Below are 25,964 nucleotides of genomic sequence, written 5' to 3' on the forward strand. Positions count from 1 at the left end.
TCTATATTGTTACTGCCTGAGGACTTTTCAAGTCAGGAAAGGACTCATCAGCTGTCATCATGTAACCCACATGCAGGCTACATGGGACAACTGTATGGCTCATTATCAGTGCCCAAATCTGACCTTAATCAGGGCTTTCCTTTCTCTTTAAAAATCTAGTTAAAGAACCATGCTCATGATTTGTCCTTTGAAGTAGGATCCTACTTCCTCTCTGCCTTGAACTAAGGAGTTGTGTTAAGACTTTGGCCACTGTAACAATGCATATCTTTCCATACAGAAGGATTATTTTACAGTCTTAAATGTACATGATTCTCATTTTGGCATATACATATAATTTTTTTGGAAGGTCTGTTATACAATATTTGCTTAACTTGAACATTCTGTCTTGCCTACTTTTAAGTTTACTGCAAGTTAAACACCACCAGCAGCTAATTAGGACAAATCATGAGGCAGTTCCCAAAGACTGAAAGGTTAGTAGTCAGTTTGACTATATAGACGTATAAAAACAGATTATTTCCCCACTTCGTCCTTTTTCCCTGGGGTTTTTTTGCTCTTGGAAGTAAGTATTGGAGGGAACAACAGATGTCTGAGATCAAATAAAAACAGGTTTCTAGGACTGCTTTGTCAACCAAAACTTAAAAACACAGCAGCAATAAGGCATATTTGTGTAATGCTGAACTGTGTGACACCCAATCAGCTTCAGTTTCTGAGTTCTGTGCCTTCAGCTGAATCCATAATATTATTATTTTGTGCACAGCTTAACAGTAAATGACCATTTGGACCCTTACTTTCTGCATTTTCTTGTGATAACAACTAAATTTATTTCGTTTTTGTGTTTACTAGAAAATAGCAGTGTGCAAATATCACCAACAGGAACTTTAATATTGAGACACTTCAACCTGAGTGGAGTTTACACTTGTTCCATCGTTTATAACCTAACAGCAATGCAACCAGATAAAAACCTTGTAATAAAATATCTTATTTATGGTAAGTTATCAATCCAGGTAAGTGTGTTGTTGCCTTGAAAAAGTTTTATTTTTTAAAATGTGTGTTGCTATTTTTAAATAAGTAGGCTTATTTAGAATTTGATTTGCAGAGATAAAGACATTCTGTTTCTCTGGGAAATTCTTTTTAATATTAGTTACTACCAGGCAGTTCATTTAATGTCATTTACAGAGCCTTAAAAGAAGCTCAGTGGCTGACTGAGAAACTTACAAATACAGTTCTTTTTAAAAAAGAAACATAAAACATAATGAAATGTAACAAATCAAATTGTCAGTAATGCTTAATAACGTTAAACTAGTATAACTTTAAACTGAATTATTCTTTATGAGATTAATTTTAGCACAGCCATATGGATTTATTTCATACGTTAATGCCTTAATTATTACCTGATTGTGTTTTTTTAAGTAAGTGTCATTTAATGATTTCATGATGTAATATTTATAGCTTATTCTTTCCTGTCCTGATTACATTTCCTTCTGTCAGCAGGTAAAAAAATCTTTGATAAAGTGAAAGATTGTAAAGGCCACCTCATTTATTCATTACTAGCTTTCCTTTTCTTCTTTCAAGGATACTTTATTCTTGTGGGGATGTAGGTAAGAGCTCCTATTACCTTCAGCAGGAACTACGTCTGATCTTGAATTTAAAATGCATACCAGTGAGCATTTAGTAACATGGTAGAGCACAATAACCTAAATTAACCTCTGATGTAAATTAATTTTACTTTGGCACAGTGGCCTTCATACAGAATAAGCATGACTTTTAGCAGCTAGCTTGCTTGACAGAACTGAAAAGAAAAATTTTCTCTGAAACAGTTTTGATGGAAAAGGCTACAGTTTTCAGTAATGCAGACTTAACATCCTTCAGTAAGGATCCAATCTGAATGTTAGCATACAAAATACAATTTTCATACATATATACAAAAAAATCTGGAATATGTAGCAGCAAGGGAAAGGAAATGGGGGAGGCAAAAGCAAAGTAGAGGATCTAATGAACTGTCTTAATTGGGTACCATATTTTGGATTTCTGCTTCTTCTTTCAGCTGGTTCAGTTTCTGTTCCTTTGTTCTTTCTTCCCTGCCGCCCCCTTCTCCTTTCTGTGATTATACCCACACCATGACCCCTGTTCTTCATTCTTTTACTTCTATTTTCTATATAACATTGTGCTCTGTTATCTTCAGCTTTGGTGGTTATCACAAAATAGAGTGGTTATCACAAAATAACTAGAAACATGCATTTTATGGTACCTTGGCTTATTTGTAAAAGATGCCCAGGTGTACATTTAGCTTCACAGTAAAGGTAAAATAGTTGATCCATCCATAAAAGTAAATTTCATACCTATATGGAAGCTTTTTCAGTTACTTGTGCTCACAGAGAAGGAATTCCTGTTCATCTTATTAGTTGCATCTTCTATTGATCTCTGGGGAAGAGGATTCCATTTTTAAGCCCTTTAAAATACTTTTGTGATAGTTGACTAAAAATATATATAACATACTACTATAACTGGCCATAATGTGTGAGATGAAATATATCACATACTAAAGGGTACTTTGTATGCTTAACCTTGGCTTTCATAATCCTGATCCCTTTACTGTAATCTCCTGTGGCTTTAAAAATTAAAAAATTACAATAATAAAGAGTAAGACTTACCTATGGATATAAATAAGAATTGTAAAAATCTTTTGTTTCCAACTGGCCCAGCATACACTATTTTATAATTAAAAATTCTCTGGGGGTGCAAAATAGGTTTTGTTTATAAATTAAGGATTTAAATTGGCAATTTTATTTTCAAATACACAAATTACTTTTCTTCTTTTTACTTCATATATGTTCCTCATAATCTTCCACATTTTTTCCTGCAGCTTATTCTGTTCCTAAAAATTACTATGAGTTCACAGCCCGGTATCACGCAGCCCCCTGCAACAGTTCTCATAATACTTCTTTGGAGAAAGCATTGCTTCAGATACTAAGCAAACTTGTTGCTGAACTTTCTTGTGAGGTTACATGAATTAAGTCAGAATGCCATCATGTAAAAATGCAGAGAGGAGGTCTACAAAATGAAATCTTCTTTACATTTTCAGGTAAAAATCTGCCTTGCTTTTAAACAATGGTTAGAATTTTTATAGTTAATGGAATGTATTTACTGCTTATATGCAGAAAGCATTGTAAGGGTTTAATAATAAAGTTTCTTGATCGTAAAAATGCTTCGAAGTATTGCATGTGAAATTCATGTCAATATAAAAAAAGCTGATCTACGCAAAAGTGTATATTTTACATTATTTCAGAAGAGCTTTAGAACTTTTTATAGCTGTGGATAGATCAGTAGGTTTTTAATTTTGTGTCATAAAACATTATCACGTCCCTTGTTGCACACTAACATAGGAAGGAAGGTGATACAGTGTATTCTGTAACTCCCCAGATTTACCTTCATCTGCCCACCTAAAATAGGTGTATAAATCACTCCATGGATGTGCCTTGGTCTTTATAAACAGCTTCCAAATGCTAGACTAAGACTGGATGTCTAATTTTCAAGAACTAAATTTAAATGAGATGAACCTCAGTACTTTTCCTTCTTTAAGTGGCAACAATAGAAGAGGGAGATTTCATAATTTTCCATTTCTTTAAAACAACAGGAGCCTAAAGGGGAGACCTGGGTAAAACTGAGTTGCCAAAAATATTGAGTTCACTTGATTTAAAGCAAATCACTAGGTGGCTTGGGAAGATGTCACCAAATTCTGGGATGTTTAAGGATTCTTACTGAGTGTGATTATGTATTGTAATAATTATAAAACTTTATATCTGATATTTGTGTGTCTTTATACATAAATGAGTTTATGCTTATACATAAATGAAGACCTCATAGTGTCTTAGTTACTTATCTTCCTTTAATAAAGTTTAGTTATTAAAAATACATTTTCACTTTAACATGAATTTGTTTTCATAAAATGTTTCCATTACCAGCTTTTCACTAAAGGCATTGACTGTGGAAGTCATAGAATAGAATCATAGAATCATAGAATGGTTTAGGTTGGAAAAGACCTTTAAGATCATCGAGTCCAACCGTTAACCTAGCACTGCCAAGTCCACCACTAAACCATGTCCCTAAGCACCACATCTACATGCCTTTTAAATACCTCCAGGCATGGTGACTCAACCACTTCCCTGGGCAGCCTGTTCCAATGCTTGATAAACCTTTCAGTGAAGTAAAATTTCCTAATATCCAGTCTAAACCTCCCCTGGTGCAACTGGAGGCCATTTCCTCTTGTCCTATGGCTTGTTACTTGGGAGAAGAGACCGACACCCACCTCGCTACAACCTCCTTTCAGGTAGTCGTAGAGAGCAATAAGGTCTCCCCTCAGCCTCCTTTTCTCCAGACTAAACAATCCCAGTCCCCTCAGCTGCTCCTCATAAGACTTGTCCTGTAGGCCCTTCACCAGCTTCATTGCCCTTCTTTGGACACACTTCAGCACCTCAATGTCTTTCTTGTAATGAGGGCCCCAAAACTGAACACAGTATTTGAGGTGCAGCCTCACCAGTGCCGAGTACAGGGGCACGATCACTTCCCTACTCCTGATGGCCACACTGTTTCTGATACAAGCCAGGATGCTATTGGCCTTCTTGGCCACCTGGGCACACTGCCAGCTCATATTCAGCTGGCTGTTGACCAACACCCCCAAGTCCTTTTCCATCGGGCAGCTTTCCAGCCACTCTTCCCCAAGCCTGTAGCATTGCATGGGGTTGTTGTGACCCAAGTGCAGGACCTGGCACTTGGCCTTGTTAAACATCATACAATTGGCCTCGGCCCATCGATCCAGCCTGTCCAGATCCCTCTGTCGAGCCTTCCTACCCTCAAGCAGATCAACACTCCCGCACAGCTTGGTGTCATCTGCAAACTTACTGAGGGTGCACTCCATCCCCTCGTCCAGCTCATTGATAAAGATATTAAACAGGACTGGCCCCAATACTGAGCCCTGGGGAACACTTTTTGTGACTGGCCGCCCACTGGATTTAACTCCATTCACCACCACTCTTTGGTTGGACCATTTTAAGGCCCAGCCATCCACCCAGTTTTGTATCCTGCGAAGAGTACACCCGTCCAAGCCATGAGCAGCCAGTTTCTCCAGGAGAATGCTATGGGAAACTGTGTCAAAGACTTGACTAAAGTCTAGGTAGACAACATCCACAGCCTCTCCCTCATCCACTAAGTGGGTTGTCTTGTCATAGAAGAAGATCAGGTTTGTTATGAAAGCAGGACCTGCCTTTCAAAAACCCATGCTGACAGGGCCTGATCGCCTGGTTGTCCTGTATGTGCCATGTGAGGGCACTCAAGATGATCTGCTCCATAACCTTCCCCAACACTGAGGTCAGACTGACAGGCCTGTAGTTCCCTGGATCCTCCTTCTGACCATTCTTGTGGATAGGTGTCACATTTGCTAACCTCCGGTCAACTAGGACCTCTGCGGTTAGCCAGGACTGCTGATAAAGGATTGAAAGTGGCTTGGTGAGCACTTCCACCAGCTCCCTCAGTACCCTTGGGTGGATCCCATCCGGCCCCATAGACCTGTGTGTGCCTAAGTGGTGTAGCAGGTCGCTAACCATTTCCCCTTGGATTGTGGGGGCTTCATTCTGCTCCCCGTCCCTGTCTTCCAGCTCAGGGGGCTGGGTACCCTGAGAACAACTGGTCTTACTATTAAAGACTGAGGCAAAGAAGGCATTAAATACTTCAGCTGTTTCCTCAGCCTTTGTCACTATGTATCCTGCTGCATCCAATAAAGGACGGAGATTATTGTTAGCCCTCCTTTTGTTGCTAATGTATTTATAGAAACATTTTTTATTGTCTTTTACGGCAGTAGCCAGATTAAGTTCTAGTTGGTCTTTGGCCCTTCTAATTTTCTCCCTGCATAACCTCACACATCCTGGTAGTCCTCCTGAGTTGCCTGCCCCTTCTTCCAAAGGTCATAAACTCTCCTTTTTTTCCTGAGTTCCAGCCAAAGCTCTCTCTTCAGCCAGGCTGGTCTTCTTCCCCACTGGCTTGTCTTTCGGCACATGGGGATGGCTTACTCTTGAACCGTTAAGATTTCCTTCTTGAAGAATGTCCAGCCTTCCTGGACTCCTTTGCCCTTCAGGACTGCCTCCCAAGGGACTCTGTCAACCAGTCTCCTAAACAGGCCAAAGTCTGCCCTCCGGAAGTCCAAGGTAGCAGTTCTGCTGACCCCCCTCCTTACTTCTCCAAGAATGAAAAACTCTGTCTTTCGTGATCGCTATGCCCAAGATGGCCTCCAACCATCACATCACCCACAAGTCCTTCTCTGTTCACAAACAAAGTCAGAAATCTCAGTGTCATGTCAATCCAAATGAGATATTTTTTTCTTGAGACTGGCTCTCAGAATATTCCTTCTGGACACTGAAACCATATGAAAAGAAAGTCTCAACCCCTTTATGCTGTGAGCGAGGTCTGAAGGAACCTGTAAAAGTCCCAATATATGTTCAGTTCACTGGAAGTACTTACTATTATTAAAAAGGATATCTAAACCCCAAAGAGATGCTATTTACAATTGTTGAGATGAATGGACGTAAGAACATCTGCAATATTTTCTTGAACTTACTGTTTCTATTTCAGCTCTAAAAAGGCCATTGTTTTTATATATTTTATTAGATTAGTCACTATGTATCAAGACATGCAATTTGAAAAGATCCCTTTCTGAACAAAGTATACCAATTATGCTTCATTTTCCACTTTCCACTTTCCAATTTTAATTTTCTTGAAAATTAAATATAATTTCTTATAAAACCAATGAAACTATTAATCAGTTTTATTTTGCTGAAAATTGTATTTGTAGTGGATAGCACTGACGTATCTGAAAAGTCTCATTACTGATAACATAGTTAGTTAAGGTTAATTCTAAGGTTATTGAAACTACATAAATGAGATACAGCTAATGTGCAGGCTTTATAGAATATCTGAGCATTAGGAGGAGAAATTCTCCAATTAGAGATTTAGGTGGATGTAAACTTTGATACGACCCAGTGGTAAAACTACACGTTCTTAAGTAGCTTGAAGTCTTAGAAAGCACTTTTCGATTTCTAAGTTGCATTTGGTGTTTCAGAATTACTTCCATGACAGAGAGAGATAAAGCTTATAATATAAGGAGTTAAATTCACATGTTAACAGATAATCTTATTCTTAATATGGCAGCTTACTCTAATGTCAGTTCTGGAGAGCAGTTCAGCAGCTTAGTTAACTATTTCTCAGGCCTTCACCATAACATGTTAGTACTAGTCAGTTGATAAGGAATGTGGACCCATGCAAATGGATTACTAAAATGTAACTACGCTTTTTCTTCAGTCCATACTTGAAGTCTTCCTTCCATTCTATGTGTCATAGGCATTCCTACGAGAATGTAAAGGGTTGGGTGGGTGAGGCTCAGGAACTGATATGTTTGTGCAGGAGGAGGAGCAGGGAAAATCTTTAAAAGCACTAGATATTGCCCTGATTGATTGCTGTTGAGAGAAAACTTGAGACCACTGCAGAAATAGTTAGAAGCTTGAACTGTTAGGGTTCCTGGATGACTGTTTTAAAACCTGAGTGTTCATAAAACCACAACAGCAGGCAGGTAATTAGAGAGGGAGTACCTTATTTCTTTTGAAAGGATTCAGATATTTATAAATGTGAGAAGAGTTCAGAATTATACATTTCCTTGCCATTAGAATTAACAAATAAATGACAGTTCCCATAAAATATTTAAGTATACTGAAAATTAGATATAGACGTGTAATATCTGTAAGAGGATAAGCTCTGTGATTTCTCTAAAACATTGCAAGTTAGACCTCTGAAATATGGTAAAAAGTTCTAAATACTTGCATCAGAACTGACTAGAATCTTAAACCAGTAAATTTTTTTTTAAAAAGTTGATTTCATTGACTTTGTTCTTCTGTAAACAGATTATGTATTGTTACAGTTGCTTCCTTAGACAGAGAAAAACACAACAGACTGTCAGCAAAGTGCTTGTGATGCATCTCATAGGCTAAACAAGGTACAGTAGATGGAAGAATAAAAAGGCAACTAACATAATTAGTTACTCTCACAATAAAGTATAATAACATAAAAACTAAAACATACTTTGTTTAGTTAATTAATAAATCAATATAAAAGTTTTAGTGGATATAAAATTTGTATCAGTTAAAATTGCTAATATTCTATCGCTGTTATGGATAAGGCAGATCACAGTATCAGTCTATATTAAAGACAGTACTTTAAGAGCATGAAAAGTGGGAAGACAATCAGGAAACTTTGAACATGCGCTATCTTACAAATATCAAACACACTGTTAAAATCACTTCAAAGTGATTTTATTATTGATCTGGCAGAATTTTAGCTGCTTGAAGGCATTTGGCTTTTATAGTCAAGAACCAGAAGCCAGAGTCTTACTTACTAGGTTAACTGTTAATTCAGAGGTTCTTAAAGGGGAAAGGAGAAAGGGGAAGGGAAGTACAGGAGGAATACCAAGAAATAGCAGGTATGCAAATCATGCTTTGGGATTCCAGCGGAGGGGTGAAGGAGTCTAAAATAACATTGTACTCATTAAGCAGCTTCCACCCTGTCCACTGAAAAAACCCCTAAATTTGTGGGGAAAGCTCATGATCAAAGTTCATCTTTTTCATACAGACAAGAGGATTAAATTAAGAGAGCATGAATAAATTTGGTTTTGCCAATTTGTGTGTGTATTGAACCTTGCAAGCCTATTAAAGGGTTTTTTTTGCTTTATCTTTTTAGCTTTCTATATATATAATTAATCCCTGTATACAAATGAAGCACTGTCTGGATACGAAGCATTGATACTTTTTACTGTTAGACTTTGTCAGATTGCTAATGGGTCTACTTTTTGTTATGTATTTTATATATTTTAGCCAGTTAGAAGTCACATTTTAAATTTTAACTACTATGACTTAAAATCTTTAATATTCCACTGGAAGATGCTTCTCAAAAAATGGTCGAAAATTCCAGAGAAAATAAAGGATTTTTTAAAATAAACATTGCCTTTGGCTAGGGAGATAGAGTAGATGAGATGGAATAGAGCTCCCTTGTATCCTAGCATTTCTGTGATCCTGTGCTGCTGGTTCTGCACTGACTGAAAAAAATGTTTCACCTATCTAGGACTGTATTTGTGCAAATCTTTTTGAGTAAGGGAATTAGTCTTCCATGATTATATTTGCTTGATATAATAATAATAATCCCCTTATTTAACTTGGCTTCAGGACACCTTTGGCATTTTCTTTTTATTGAACAGAAATAGCTAATAAAGATGGAAAGTATGTCTGAAATATAAGTGGACCTAATTAATAGTACCTATGTAGATGGGAAAGCTGCAAGTCTATTGATGTTGGGTTACAGATGTCTAATGTAGCAAAATTGCCATGGATTAGCTTTTAAAGTTCTAGTTGTATAAGCCCGAACACTTTCAAAGACATTGCATTAATTGATCAAGGTTTATCTAAATTGAAACCAACATATGCAAGAATATCAGATTGTTCTCCTTTTCAATCAAAAGATTTAGTGGTACATCCTTTAAATCTTAATCCTAACTCATACTCACATTCTTTTGTCTTGTATTCTGACCTCTTTCCATCAAAGATTCTGAAAAAATATTATTTGTTTCAATTTAGGCAAAACACCTTATAGAGAGATTTTTTAAGCAACAGGTGGAAGTTAGCAGGAAAAGTTCTGAACCGTTGCCTGAAATATACTACATTGAAGGTACTCTGCAAATGGTACAGGTTGATCGCTGCTATCCAGGGTATGGAATAAATGCTCTAATACATCCAGACTGTCCAGAGTGTTGTGGTAAGTGACAAATTCATTTATCACACAAAGTGTTAAATACTGTTACCATGTTTTTTGCTCTGATTGAACTCAGTGCTTTGCTATTTAACTTTATAAAATTGTTATGCAATACTGTTTTGGGCTGTTATCCTGTCAAGTCTGTCAAGGTGGCCAGTGCCAGATCAAGTTAGTACTTGGGCAGAACTTTCATAAGATTTTTTGATGATTTAGACTTGTTGATTTAGATTTTAAGCCAGACCCACAATTTCTATAGACTGATTTAAATTAAAATCAAACAGATTAAGCTCAGACCTCTAGACAGCAGTGGGGTTTTTTGGATTTAGCGTAGAAAATCTGAAATCTGACAAGGTATGTTTCAAGTGCTGTTTTACAGTGAGACAAACAAGACAATTATTTTCGTTCTTAAATTTATAAAAGGGGACATAATAATGCAATGCTTTCGTCTAATTACAAACTTAAATGCTACATTTCAGATCTGAGTAAAGTAAGAACAACACATAAAATAATCACTCTGTATAGCTTTGCAAAATAAAGTTAAATTTGTAAATATTTGTGATCCATTTGGAAGAATAAGGAAAGGGGGAAATGAATTCTGGTAATTTTATTTTTGTCAATCCCTATATTAGAACAAGTGATATTACCTTCCTTAGATGCTAAGGAGTGGATCGGTGGTTTAAAGAGTGGCTTTGCCAGATTGCATTTCACCTAAGAAAAGGTTATCCATATGATTCCCAAACATTGAGCCTGAAGTCTCAAGGGAACAATGGAAGACAAGACACATACAGAATAGATCTGTAGTCAAGCTTTTGACAGAGATGATTCCCTACAGACCTAGAAATGGTGAAAGAAAACACTGGATTACCTATTGAATGACAGTTTACAGAATGGAATATACTTTGAAAAGAAATAATAAGAATATGGAAGAAAATAGAGACAAGTCTAAAATTGCAGGGCATGTGAAATGTTTCCATATGTGATCATTTTTTCCAATTTGTTGTCTTCATCAGAAGGAAATTAAATTTTTTGGTCCATGTCTTCCAGCAAAAAGTGACAAATATCTGGAAGGGGTATATATAAATATCAAATTTATTACATTTATTGTAATACAGAATATTGTTGCACATGATTTCAAGGAAAGGTACACAAAACCATGTTTAGAAAAGCATGTCTTCTTCAGGATGATTTGTTTTGTATGGACTGCAGTTTTGTTTTGGGCTTTCCCCCAGATTGTCTTACTCCATTCTAAACTAATTTCTATTCCTTTTTTCTTCAAAACACAACTTTCGTCTTAGCTCTGGTGGCTGTTTAACATAAGTAGTAAAAAATAATACTGTTTTCTTAGCTGCCATGCTCCTTTACCTCCTGCACTAGACAGAAACACTACATAGCCCTACCCAGTGTCAACCCAAGAAGCTGATCCCAGTTCAGCTGGGATCGTAACAGACACCTCTTTGGCAGATACAGCGGCAAGCTTTCACATCTGAGGTACCCAAGAATCTGAAACAGTCAGCCCTGAAACTTGACTGATTACTGCTTCCCATAGTTGAGGATGTCATTCTGTCAGCATGCTCAAACATACACTCTTTTCCTTAGCTGACCTCTTGGTAAAATTAGTAATTTCCTTTCGCAGAATCCAAAACACCGTATCATAGGCAGTAAAACTGAAAGGGTGCTCTGCTTATCATTCTACCTCAAGGCAAGATACGAGTTTTAGTTATTCCTGACAGATGTATCCTGCTTAACCTTTAAAACCTCAGAAGACTACACAGACTCCCAAGGAAATAGAACTCGGTACTGCACATCCTTACCATTGGAAAGCTTTTTTCTAAGATATTTATGTAATTTCCCTTGATGTAGTTTATACCTTTTACTTCTTGTTCTGTCTCACTAAATCTGGAAATGATTCTGTTAACTTTATCTTTGAAATAGCTTTTGTATATCCTAGAAGACTCTGACCATTTTCTTTTTCTGATATTGTCTTCATTGAACTAAACCACCTCAAGTTGAGTCTTTTTGGTCTTGTTTGAGAGACCTCTGTTTGGCCTGATTACTGTGCTCTATAGGTTCTCTACATTTGTTTTCAATGCCTCAACTTCATGCAGGAGTTCTCGGGAGACCATGCTAACATGGGAGAATTAGTAGTGAGGTGCTAAAATCCCTAGATCTGTTAATTAAATAGAAAAGAAAATATTTTTCCTATATCTTTGTTAGTGGGGGAGCTTTTTCTGAAACATGCACTTACTCATAGAAATGTTTTGATAAACACATTTCCATGGAAGTACAGCAGAGTTCAACATCTTGGGTTATCCAGTAGCTTCCCTTGTAGTTGCAGGAACCAGGTCCTGTAATCCAGTGAAAACAGTTTTAAGGTCCATTTTAGAACTATTTGGGAGTTTTGGTCTCTTTAGCTACTCTTGTTTTGCAGTTAGAAGATCAAGCTTTCAATCTAAATTAATTCATGGAAAGCTCATACTCATTTGCCCTGATGGGGAGAATGCCCTTTAGCAGATTTTTTTTGTCTCCTATTTTATAATCAGAACAAGTCAACTACTTTCTATGTGCTTTTGTAAGAGTTTGCATTCAGCAAACCTGTACCTCACATGCCCTATTTTGAGTTTAATATTCTTGCACAGGGGTGACTACAATTTAACATGGTATTTCAGATGAGCTCTTACCAATGCCTTTTACATCATTAGCGCTTTTCTTTTGGTCCTAAGAACCTCTCTGTCAAATGATGTAACAGTACCACAGTTCCCCTTTTCATTGTGACTGATCATGCTCACAGTCCTCTTTAATCAAACAAATATACAGGTCTTTCTCATTCTTTTATTTCTTCCTGCCTATTTAAATCTCATCCTTATTCACAGCTTCTCCCAGTTTTGTTGTCAGCATAGTTCATTGGGACTTTTTCTGATAACCTTGTTAGTGAAAATATTTAGTAAAGTCTATCTAAGAGCAAGCTCATGAGTAATCCCTTTAGCAATTTCTCTCCAACTCTTATTTCCCTTTTAAGCATCATTCAGTACTCTTTGTTACATTTCATTCTTATCGTAGTCTTCTGTAGTTTATTACATTTGTATGTGCTGCCATATCAGGTGCTTTCAAATTAATTACGTGTTTATCTTCATTGTAAACCAACATCAAATTGTATTACTTTCCGCTTACCTGCATGTGTTTCAGCATTCATTCATGAAATCTTTACATAGTAGAGAAATCTGATCAGCTGTTCTGTGGTTTCTTGGATTCTTTTCTCCTTTTCTGAAAAATTTATAATACATTTCTTACCAGTCATAGGTTAGCACCAGTCATAGGGTATCACCGCAGATATGTTGCAAACCTCAGATTATCATCTGTGTTACCCTTTCATGGGCCAGTTCTATTTTGGAACATGGAAACAGATGTTACTCAGAGTTTCTAATTTAAGTACATTAAACTTTCAATAATGCGACTGTTTCTAGTCTCCAGGTCTTCATAAGGACATGACAGAATGGAAGAGGTTATGGAGCAGGCCCAAGAACATGGAGAGATAAAAAACCTATGCATATCCTCTGCAGGTTTCATAAACAAACCTACTCTATTTTTACATACAGCAAAATAGCTTGATGTTCAGTTACACCTGTTATCTTTCCTCTATTATTTTTAGAATATCTGGTTTCATGTAGTGTTCTAGTAGTTCTGGTTCCTCCATGCTGTTGTGCAGTGCTCTGTGAACAATGCATCATTTATTTCACACTGCCATCACACAATTTGTGCACTAAGCATAACCCTTTCACTTCTGCATCACCTACCAATCTAAATCTCCTGTATTAGAACTTGCATTCATTTTCTTCCTTGTGCTTCAGTCTCATGTTCTTTTATATCATACTATATCCTCATTTCTTTTTCCCCCTCTGCTTTTATATTAAAATGGCATTAGATACTGAGCTACTGTCTCATCTTCTACTCCCATTTTCTAGTCTAAATCTCTTTCTGAATTAGTCAATTAAACATGTTAACCTGATTAGTCACTGTGTGATGTATCTATCTTTAGAGAAATCTTTTTGGCAGAAAACACTGATGGTAAAACATATAAAAATTTTGTTCATCAGGTACCAGATAAGCCTCAGGCAGAACCCTTTACTGAGTGATTTTGTAGAGGCAATGACTTAAAGACACAGAGTTACTGCTGATTAATAATTCCATGTAGTCTTCTGCCTCTGTGAAGCAGTCTTGAATAAACAGAATTGATGAGTACAAACATCTTAGAAATTATTTTATATGATTTTATCTTAATTTTAATGTTTTTCTGCTTTTAAAGCCCTGTTTTATGGTAAATAAAGGACATTTTTCCAGGATAAGTTAATTAAATATTTTGGTAACAGCTACATGAGGTATGATCCGCCATTAAATTTTAGTTAACATAGGCAATTGAGTCACTTTCACATCATCAAGATTTCAAAATATAATTTTTCTGCTTTACAAATCTTTTTTGCTTTTTTTTTTTTTTTTAATCAGATGCAGCTGTGAGATTAATACACTACAAAATGTCCTATGTTTCTTAGGGCTTCTCTGGAGAGACAATTTGGTATCATACCCTGTACTAGCTTTATGAAATATTTTTTGTCCTATATTATTATTCTGCAGAGCTTGATTTCTGTGGTATTTTTAGTAGACTAGATACTGAATAGTCAGTTCTAATTTGGTTTTATTCATTTTTTTCTCACAGTATGGTGATTATTTATATTACTGAAACATAGTAACTTGAAAGTTCAAAAGGAAATACATTATTCAAGAGAATATTGAAATAGTCCTGAAAATCAGAAGAGAGTGCAAAATACTAGTTAGCTTATAGGCTACAAGAACAAATTAAGACGTTGTGCATTTCAGTTTGTGAGGTGTGAAGTGGCAAGTATATAAAATACACTGTAAAGATAGAATATTTTGCCAAGATGTTCATACTTTCAAAGTGAAGGTGTACCTATAGGAGTTTTCCATTAGCGGAAAAATTGAAACAAGTTAAGTTCACTGGTTAAAGAAACTTTCCAGCAGATGGCTAAATAAGCTATAGGTCCCTACTTCAGATTCCTTTCTCTTTTTCATGCTTTCTGCTAGATAGCAAACAGATGACGCTTCTGAGAAATAAACTTTTTATCCCATTGGAAGAGAAGTCTACCTTGTTCCAATTAAATAAACTGAAAATTCTGAAGGATTTACTAGAAGTGTGCCTATAATCTTCAATTAAAAAATATAGAATTATTCCTCTGGTACACAAGATGATTGATTTTCCAGACAGAAAGGTTGAAAAACGCCTTTAGTTACATGTATTTGTAAAGCTTTCTCTTTCCCATAAAGTCATCTTGGTCTGCCTATACTCATGTACAAAAAAGGCAAGGTTTTGACATCATCTGCAAAGGACTCCTTCTCTCTTACATTTCCTAAGACCTCTAAAACCCTCTTCAGTCAATAGCAGTGGCAAAAAATGCTAGGCAAGCTAATAACAGCCACTGGGATCAAGTGAATCCTGCCAGTCTCAACAAATGAAGATAAACCAAACCTAATACTGAAAATCCTGCTGAAGGTTTGTGCAGTAGTGACTAAGAAGTAATTATTAAGCCAAGCAAAACCCAATAAACAGGTAAGCGCCGACTCTGCAAAAGGAAGGAAGGTCTTAATTACCTTTGCATACTGAATACTAATGCTGTTAATTAAAGATCCAGCCTAAAGAAAGGCTACCATTGCCAAATTGAAGTATGATTCAGGATAGTCATAACCAAATAGCTCAAATTCTGCTTTTTTCTGCCAAAAGCATAATGCTGAGTTGGTCTTTTGTGATGAAGTCATTCTGCAGATGACTGTACAGACTTCATCAAATGGCATAACATGATCCAACAGGAAAAAAATGTTTCATTCAGAACACTTGTTCTGCATCATACATTGACTTCTGGTTTGATGTATTATTTTTGCACTACTTAATAATTATCAGAGCTTAGATTTCAGTCTTATTTTGTCTCGCATTACTTATACAAGCAGCAATAGCAGTTTATTTAAAAAATTATTGGATATAGACCATATTAAAATGTAATTGATGGACATATCCCCTGTAAGTAGATGGAGTGAAAAGTGATGAAGAGAAAAATACGGTGTAATAAATAGAAGATGTATAAAATATATACAATTTTTTCATCATCAACTAGCAGAATGCTGGAAAAAATCTGATCTTTTTTCAAATAGATAAAGATGCATTCTAAACATTTCAAATGTAATTTTTTTTATTAATACCACTTAAAGTCCATATTTTTTCCTTGGTTTGTTTGTCCATAGTTGTATGCAGCCCAGGATCATACAATCCTAGTAATGGAATTCACTGTCTTCAGTGTGACAGCAGTTTGATATATGGAGCACCAAAGTGCTAACGGCTATGGGATTTGCACTCTTGCAATAGCTCTTATGTATTTTAATGTGGTAATATTAATAAATATATTTAAAATGTGTACAGTTTTTTTTGGTTACATCAATACAATACAGGTGTTTTTAAGAAATAATGATTCATCAGCATGTTGGTAAAATGTTTTAGGTCATACCACTTAGGACTACTTCATTTTTAAGGTCTTTAGAATTTCTGCTAGCTTAATACCAATAGAGACAACTAACTATTTGAATCACAAGCAGAAAATACAGAAGTAGAGATATTTTGCATACTTAGTCCCTTGATGATAGACCTCAGCTCCTCTCAACATGGACTGGTGTAAGGAGTCTATATTGTAGTTTTGATCTAGCTGTCCATTCAGTTGTTGGTTAAGAGGATTATAGTGAACAGCTCATGGTGTACATCCAGCACTGAAAGGTCATGAATGTTGCAATGTAGCCTCAAATGCAAAAACATCCTAAAAACTTTATTTCAAGGCGAATTATAATATCACTACTGACCGGTTGGTAACTTCTTCCCAAAGAATGCAAAATTCCACTTGGGTCAGTCATCTGTTCCACCTTTAAAGATACCACGTTGAGCAAAACACTTTTGCTCTTACCTGAAGAAAACAAACAGTAACATAAAATACCATGGTACTTTTTACAACACTCATCTTCTTTACTTTTGTAAGACTGTTGAGAATTACTAAGTGGTTGGCTCAATGCATTCCTTGTCATTGTTATTCATTAACAGCCTTATTTAAGTTGGTATTCAGTGACAGAATCCTCTTTAAAGTCCTGTTTGTTTTGTATTTGCAGATCATAACCCATGCAAATTGCAAAGTTTTTAATAAATATTTCAGAGGTTATACTCTTTTTCCCCTTTTTCCTATCTAGTTCATGTATATAAATGAGCTAGACATGAAGGCCATTTTTAGCTCTTTGTCGTATCTGGAAAATGGGGTTTGCAGGTATTTGTTTTTTCAAGAACAAATATGGACCACAGGTTTAAATATGTATGTCTTCAGGAACTGTATTCTGAAAAAAGGAATAAAAAGAAATACTGTGCTACATCTAAGAAGTAATTTTTCAGTATGATGTATTATCTTAAGATCCTATGCTATAGGCATTCCACTAATATAATGTTTAAGTGACAGGGCCTTAAGCTCCAAATATATTATATTTTGATGTGAAGGACACACAAAATGAAAACAGTACATTTGAAAGTAACTAGTAAGACTGTATGATTTGCCTTTCTGGTTTGAATTAACTAAAGTAACTTTTATATAAAACAGATGCAACTAAGATGTTTGAAAAAAAAGGAAAACAAACATTATTAGGATTCTACAGAGTGACACTGTTTATTGCTCAAACACTAGTATAAACAGCATAACTAGCAGAATAGATAAAATAGCTCTTTTTATCAAATGCCATTTGAAAATAAATAGCTGGGAAAGAGCATGTTAAAAAAATGTTTAGCAGTTAAGAAATTAAACTCTAACTGTAATCCATAGAATGACTAAAGGCTACCTATTCCTTATTTTCATGTAGTAATTAGAAATGAACAGACCACTGGGTCGTTACATTAGGCTGAAGCACTGCATGTCCATATGTTATCTCCGTAATTTCCCACTCACAACAGCACTAAATTAGTTAGCATTAGTTTGAATTATTAATGGCTAAAGAGAGAGCATAGTATTGTCTTTGTGAAAATACAGACTTTGTTAAAAAACCAAGTAATATCATAAGAAAAGCACATGGAACATCCTACAGTATGGAGAGCAATGAATCTGAGAATTACCCTCTGAAATGAATACAGCTTTTTAAGGCCATAGCAATATAGATTAAGCAGCATTTTGACATTTTTATATATTTACCTTCCTGTTGCACATCAGAAACAGAAAGCTCTGGTTGGCAGACCATGTCATCAATTAAAGGCATTTATAGAATTGTATCTATACTTTGAGGGAGAATAATAAAGCTGATGCAGTTTTCACTGGGGTATTATACACACTAGAAAATTGACTTTGCTCTCCATGCATACATTTATGGATTTTAGCAGAGTACAGAAACAATGTTTTTTGGTCCTCCTGATAGGTGAAATTCACTTTAATTCACAAAGTTTGCACGCCCTTTAAGGCTTACTAGAAAAAGTAAAGTAAGTGGTTATAAAGGTTTGTCTTTAATTCTGCCTACTATGAACAAAAGCACTGTATTTGAGTGTTTGTGAAAGTTCTCTCTCATTTACTGATTGCAGTCAAGTACAGATGCTTTGTTAAGGGTGCAATCTGTAGAAGAAATCCTGATCTCAGTTAACAGTATTAACCTGGGCTTCTAAATTACTCTTGGTTTATGCTGGCTTAACCAAGAAAAGAATTCTCATTTGTCAATGCATACGTGCTGTATATATACAAATATACACCTCTATTGCTAAAATATTTTAGGTTTACTCTCTTGTATGGTTGGAGCCAGAAGAAAGAAATTTATTTCCCTGTAATACCATGGAAGAAGTTTTCCTCGTTTATCCATTCTCCAAAATAATTACATGTTAAACTTGCTTTCATTTCCTCATGTTATATCTGCTGTGTGTTTGCTATTTTTCCACATGGTGTGTGAACTGATATTTGCATTCCTACTTTCACCATTTTTCACAAATTCACCTCTTTGCCACGAGGTAAAATCTGTGCACACAGAAACACTCAGCACACTCCACTTTTGCAGGTGGTCCTGCAGTTTGTTCAAAATCTGCAGCAGTGCTCTATATCCTGCTGGAACTGGAGTTTTCTGTGATATTTTTCCCTTTTTGCCAAAGAAACATGAAGCAGGATAACTTCTTGAGTTCTACTAAATTGACAAGATTACTGACGAATGTAAGCGGCAAACTCAACATTTACGATTGATAGATTATACATATTCAACAAGACTAACTTGCTATTCCATTACAATAGTCTGCCTATTCTTTTCAACTATAGCTTTAATTATGCTGTGTATTTCTTAAAAGCAATGATATTTTTAAAAGCAGGAAACTGTTAAGCATTACAGAAACAGCATTACTATTAGCTAATAGCCCCAAATGAACCTAACATGAACAATGTAATGAATATTTCTGGTAAGCTGAGAATTGATCATTTTTAAACATCAGCTTTTGTGCTGCTAATTATGTCAGTGTTTTCCTATTACTGATTAATTAATATTCCATATCAGTATTTCCACATAGCTTCAACAGGTAAACAATAAAAACTTTTGACTTCTCTGTAACTGATAATTGACATACAAGTTTGCAGTTTTCCTGTATTTGTTTTAGAATTCTATAAAACGAACGAGGCACATATTATATATGAGCAACTGGAAAAACATACTAGGCTGTGTTTATTTTTTCTCTGCTATGGGAGTTGTTTCATGTGACATTTCAAAAGACTGAAAATTTACATTTTCAGTGTGGTTGAGCGTAAGTATTTTTTAAGAGGAAAGAGGATTCCGGGAAGGAGTGGCTGTCTTCTCAAAACTGAACAACTTATAAACTTTCTGAAGTAGTACTTACTTTTATCAAAAAGTGATGAAAAATTTGAATTCTTGGATAGCCAGAAAAATAGTCTGTGATAGTCAGTTCAATGCCGTCTCCCCAGTTTGTGTTTTGTTTTTAATGCAGCAGGAATACAGGGCAGAAGGTGTATTTTTGCAGACAGAAAACCCATGGTAACACAGGCTGTGAAGAAAATTCATTGCCTGATAAGGGGAATAAATGGAGCGTTTAGTTGGATTGCATTAGATTCTTAAATAATATGTGCCTTTCAAAGCCTCCTATGTATTATGGAGCTATCACAGTTCAGATATTAAGGTTACCATCAAAAGTAGTATCAAATACTTTACAATCATGACAGTATAGTTTATATTACACCATATGAGAACAGAAGAGATTGTTTTCCAAAGTGAGGGAACCTTTCATCAGATCTCTTCCTGTCTTATTTGTATTAAAGACTTTAATTCAATGTCATTTAAACCTGGCTTTCAATTTTACACCTCTGGAGATCCCATAGTCCAACACCTTGCTGAATGCAGGTTCAGCTACAGCAGGCTGCTCAGGGCCGTGTCCAGTCGGGTGTTGACCATCCTCAAGGATAGAGACTCCACGACATCTCTGGGAAACATCCTCTGGTATTCAGTCACCTTTACTGTATGATTTTTTTTTTCATCTCCAACTAGAATTTTCCGTATTTCAATTTGTGCCCAAATAAATTTCTCATTTACTTTTCTTATATTATTCGAAAATCTCCCTATGAAATACCCGTATGACATTGTAGCTATGTTCTTTTTTTGAACATTCCTATTGTAATGCTCAGCTCCTCTGCCTCATATCTCCTATCTTTCCTCTTTTTCCCCTTTTCCCTTTTAAATCTCATATAAGTATTTAAGTGAATACCAGCACTTCCATTTTTGTGGTTTAAACGAATAGTATAAAGAATCCTATTGCACACTAACTGTGCAATTTTATAATTACCTGAAACCATCTAGAATATCATCTCTTCAGGCACCTACTTACACAGGTTTGAAGCCAAATTCATGTGTAGTGCACTCCTACAAAAATGGACGAGGCCAAACCAAGAATTAATTTGTCTTGATTTCAACTGGGAAATAAGCAGAAGCAAGCGAAGTAGAAGCAGAAATCTCATATTCATGCCAATGCAGCTACATAAGAACATCTGAGAAGAATATTCATTATTCAAGCAACAGACCTTAAAATACAAAATTATTCATGAGCTATCAGTCTGTCCAGAAATACAGCTTTTATAGACACAACCCACCTGCAAAGCTGAAGAACTCCTCATATGCAGGATGCATAATACTGTTTGCACTGAAGCAAAAACCAGCTGAGTACCTAGGCTTTAGTAGGGAAGCCAATATTCTCTGGAGTTTGGTTCATTGGAAATGATGCAGATGGCTTTTCTCTTGGTTTTTAAGGTTGAATATGAACAGGTATATTACATGACCAAATCATAACATTAAGATAAGCACATGTGACTGACACAGCAGTTCTGGGTTTTTTTTGCTTAGAAATTAAAGGTGAACAGTTTCCAACTGCATTCCATAATGGCTAATTTTTAACTTTACATCCTTTAATTTCCACATTTTCATCTTCCACTCCCATAAAGAGAAAGGCAGGTTTCTGTTTTAAGCCTCTGTCTATGTGAAGTGATATTATGCAGCTGGCTGCAAATCTCGGCTCCCCAGCTCCACTGGCGAAGGCCCACACGCTGCTTGGTGCAGTCACCTGTTGGTCTGGCTCTCAGGGTCTTTCAGTGTGTTTGCCTCTGTGCTGGGGTTGCTGACGGTATCTCCGGGTACTGGGTCTGGCTGGGATGGAGTTCTGCTTCATAGTAGGTGGTATGGTGCTCTGTTTTAGATTTGTGACCAAAACAATGCTGATAACACACCAGTATTTTGGCTATTGCCGAACAGTGTGTGCACAGTGCCAAGGACTTCTCTGTTTCTCAGTAACCTGCAGTGACTAGACTGCGGGTGCGCAAGAGATTGGGAGGGCACACAACCAGGCAGGTGACCCGAACTAACCAAAGAGATGTTCCATGCCATATAACGGGCTGCTCAGCAGTAAAATGGAGAGGAGCGAGGTTTAGGTAAGGTTAGCTATCTTTTGCTTGGGAACTGGCTGTCCACTGCTCGGCCCATGGGAGGTTTTGTTTTGTTTTTTTTCTTTTTTCTTCCACTTCTCCACTTATTAAATTATTTTCATCTCAACCCATGAGTTTTCTTGCTTTTACTCTTCCTTCCTTTTTCCCTGTCCCACTGGGGGTGGGCGGTGGGGGAGTGAGTGAGTGGCCGTGTGGTGCTTACCTACCTACCAGGGTTAGCCCACAACACACTGTGTGCCAACTGTGGTTCCACAATTGGGCAAGGCTGGTGAGATGTGCCCAAGAAGACTCACTCAGCCCATTTCCCCATCTCAGGGATAACCAAAGAGCTCTCGTGGTAATACTACAGGCCAAAGCTGGATGTGGCCAGGGATCTCAGCGTAAAGAAGGTCCAAAGCTCATTATGACTTCTACCTCACTACATAAAACAAAAAAAAGGATCGCAAAAGGCTTGAAGTTTATTTCTCAAAAAGAAAGATAATTATATCTCAAAATATAATCTCTTTAAGACCACCCAGAGAGCTGGGTGTCAAGAAGAATTTGCCCAGGAAATTCCATATGAAATGGGAAAGGACCAACCTATTACTACAGTAAAGATGACATTAACATGTTGGTACCAGGACTGAAAGATGGAAAAATATTTTGGAAAAAATGTGCAATAGAAAGTATTTATAAAAGCTACACTAGAAACACACACTACAATAGCCTTTAACTTTGCACTCACTACTTCAGTAAAGACAGAACTTCCCAAAAGAACAGAAATTCAAGCCCTGGGAAACAGTATAAGGCTTAACAAGAAGCTCCAGTGAAGGAGAAGCAAAGGGTGACTAGTCCAAGGTAAGACTTCCAAAAACTTAAACATTATGGCCATACATTGAAAGACATAAATTCGGAGTCTCTCCTAATTTCACTGAAAACACGTGTGTCTCTTCAAGAGACACTAAGCAGCCTTTTGGAAAGGCAGTCCCACAGTGAGTTGCAAGTCCACCTTCTCTGCTCTTACTCATGTCACACAGCCGCTTCCTACCTGGGTACTTCCACTCGTTTCGAGGAGGCATGCATGGAAGACCATTGGCACTCACGGCACTTTCTCAGGGCTGTGCAGATACTTGATTTCAGTAAGCAGAAGCCTACATAGCCATGAGGCATGGGTCCTACTGATTTAGGAGCTAGCTTTCTGTCATATGACTACTGAATCTTATGAAATGGATAGGTATACTTAAAATAACCCAATTTTTAGCCAAATCATACCTCCTTTACTCCCAAATAAGCAGCATCTTGCTGTGTTAATGAGAGGTATACAATGAATGAGGTACTCTTTTTATAAAATGGCAAAATCAAGTATTTATGTTTGTATCTGGAAGTGTACTTATGGTCTAGGTACAAATGAGACGTGAAACACTTCTTCCCCTCTTCCAAGAAAAAAAATAATCTGTACTCTGTGTTACCCTCCACTGCCACCAGCAGACTGACTGACAACCCAGATATAATATTTCCTGTATCCCTGCTAGGAATTCTAGCTACTGGAGAACAGCATTTCCAGTACAATGTTTACATATGTGCACATCCACTTCACGGAAAGTTATTATTTACTTGATTTTTGTGTGATTTAAAACTATTTAAATCCAATACTCTGTCTTCCCCTCTCCCATTCTTCTTGTGACTAGATTAATACCATGCATGACTTTGCCACAGGACTGTCTGTGCAAGTGACAGTTCCTTGATTTCTGATTCTGTCACTCCTCTTCCTCTCTCGTACCATCACTGGGGAAAATAATGCCCAGCAACAGACAGACACATGCTCAAAATACAGACATGAGGTGATAACTGGGATCCACTGAAGTCACTGGCAAAAGTCCCATGGTCTTCAGAAGTACCAGAAAAATCATACTTCCTATGGATGCAAACCTGGTAACCAGGTTACACCACAGGACTAAGTAGCAAAGGGTAGGTGGGAATTTAAGCAATAGTCTGGTTTTAGTTACTGATTCATTAAGTCTTCCCTCTAGCAAAAACTTAAAGGTAAGCCCACGTTTAAGTGTTTTCTTGAGCTGTTGCCTTAACAGGTATTCAAAGCAGATGTAATGTAGGAGTTGCTGATAAACTAAAAATAAAATGAATCTAAGCAAAAGCTGTTGGTGGCTGAAGCAGGGAGATGTGATTCACCTCACATGTAGTCAGGGTCAGCTTCTGTGCTAGAAATCCTTTGGTGGTTTCAAAGAGCTGGTTCAAAAATCTTTCTCCTCAACACAGAGTGTCCCAGACCCCGTACAGACTGCCGGAAAGAACCAAAAAGTTGAACCAGCACCAGCAAGGAGGCAAGAGCAAGGTCTAGGGAACGGCGCAGCTACTGAACAGCTCTCCTACCCATGGATTAACAACGTGGAGCCGCATCAGTGGAGGCTTGTTTGGCTGCTCTAGCCCTTCCAAGCTGCACTTCTCCACATCCATTATGCGCTACATTAACGATGCCGTGTGGTTACTTGCCATCATTTCCACCAGCTGGGCGAAGCAATATTGTTTACGTCACAGAAGAGTTTGTCCTGCTGAAATGTGTTATGTCTGAACTGAATATTAGGAATTGATTTTGTCTGATGAAATTTTTATAACAACAGCTATGAGAGACCAGTTTCGTATTACCCACTGCTCCAAGTTATCTCGACTGTGGACCAGTAAATATGCACCACTGGAATTAAGAGAAGGAGCTTAACCAATATTCAGAATTCATATTCAATATTCATAAATGAGCGCATGTTCTCTGAAAGCATATTCGACTCAATTTTTTTCAAAAAGTGAGAACGTCAAAGTTTTTTCATATGCTGGCTCTTTCCTGGCCCACTAAACTGAAAATAAGCAAAAAAACCCCCAAACCAAAAAAACCCCAAGAAAATCCTCGTATGATGAAACTAGAACAAAAATGTAATGTTTTAGCCAGGGTGCATGTATACAACAGGACAGGCAATGATACAGTACTTTAATCTGTATTGTCTATATAAAACATTTATTTTTAAGCTCTATAATGGTATTATAGAAATACATAGAATATTTTATAGAGTGTATTTTAGTGTACTCACTGTGAAAATAACACATTTATTAAGACAGGTATTCTTATGTCCAAACGTCTTAAATATATGCACTTCTTTGCCTTGCAGTATTATGTTACTTTGAAAAACAAAATAGCAATATTTTATTCTTTGCTCCTCACCAGAATCTTCTCATTCAGACTTCCCTGGGTCATCTAGGGTGCTCACTGCTGTGAGATATTTTATAAAAACCACGAAAAGTACTTAGATTTGTAGATTTCCTATATTTGTTTGCATTCATGTCTAGTGCACATAGCTTGCCGTTCAATTCTCCAAGTGCCTTCTTCGTAAGTACAGTGACATATAGTGCATTCATCAGTTTTCACCTCCCGGCCTGCTGGAATGACAATGGTTTCTGCGAAGCAGTTCGGGCCTAAAAAACGGAAAGAGTTTATTATGTGATACCCACAGCACACTGTAATCCAGCATAGTTCAGTTTCAGTCTCGAGGAAAACCTAACACAAAAGCAGCAAAGCGAGCAAGGACCCTGCCCTCCGACGTGGCTGGGCTTTTCCAGTACGGACTGTCCTGCCCTCCACAGGGGAAGGTGCGATAAAGCCTTTCTGTGAAACATGCAACGGGGACAGAGACCTGGGCACAAACTGACGACGCAGACAAACACAGATTTAAGCTCGAGAAAAGGCAGCTATTGATAATGCAACAGTCCTACTGCAGGCTACCAGAGAGCTGATTATAAATGCTATTACTTTTTTTTCATTGGAAACAAGCACTGTATTTTGTGTAGTAATCAAAGTATCAGATTAGTTTATTTTCCATTTCATGAGAAAATAGTCCTTTTCCAGTAGAATGGAATAGCTCCAGCCTCTTCTGAATGCTTTTCGTGTACAAAATGAAATATTCCATTTTATGTAAGTAAGTCAGCAAGTCTGCAAACACCCTTTTTCATAGTACACTGAAATAACTTCATTTCCAAGGATGAGGCAGGAGAACAACCCACCAGCACAAATGTTCACAAGACAAATCTGTTTTTTTTCAAAAGGTG

General features: G+C 36.8%; 2 protein-coding genes across 2 annotated transcripts in view; one reads left to right on the forward strand and one right to left on the reverse strand.

Moving 5' to 3' along the window:
• ZPBP (zona pellucida binding protein) overlaps window positions 1-16,235 on the forward strand; it is a 38,435-nt gene extending 22,200 nt beyond the window's left edge. Inside the window, 6 exon segments of the mRNA XM_072851590.1 lie at window positions 844-987; window positions 2,864-3,082; window positions 5,208-5,218; window positions 7,973-8,035; window positions 9,666-9,843; window positions 16,144-16,235. Coding sequence (XP_072707691.1) covers window positions 844-987; window positions 2,864-3,082; window positions 5,208-5,218; window positions 7,973-8,035; window positions 9,666-9,843; window positions 16,144-16,235 — 707 coding nt within the window.
• An 8,611-nt stretch (window positions 16,236-24,846) lies between these two features.
• VWC2 (von Willebrand factor C domain containing 2) overlaps window positions 24,847-25,964 on the reverse strand; it is a 59,143-nt gene continuing 58,025 nt past the window's right edge. Inside the window, exon 4 of the mRNA XM_072851344.1 lies at window positions 24,847-25,334. Coding sequence (XP_072707445.1) covers window positions 25,183-25,334 — 152 coding nt within the window. The 3' untranslated portion in view covers window positions 24,847-25,182. The remainder of the gene's footprint in view (window positions 25,335-25,964) is intronic.

Source organism: Ciconia boyciana, chromosome 2, assembly GCF_034638445.1.
Source record: "Ciconia boyciana chromosome 2, ASM3463844v1, whole genome shotgun sequence".
In the NCBI taxonomy this organism is placed as follows: domain Eukaryota; kingdom Metazoa; phylum Chordata; class Aves; order Ciconiiformes; family Ciconiidae; genus Ciconia; species Ciconia boyciana.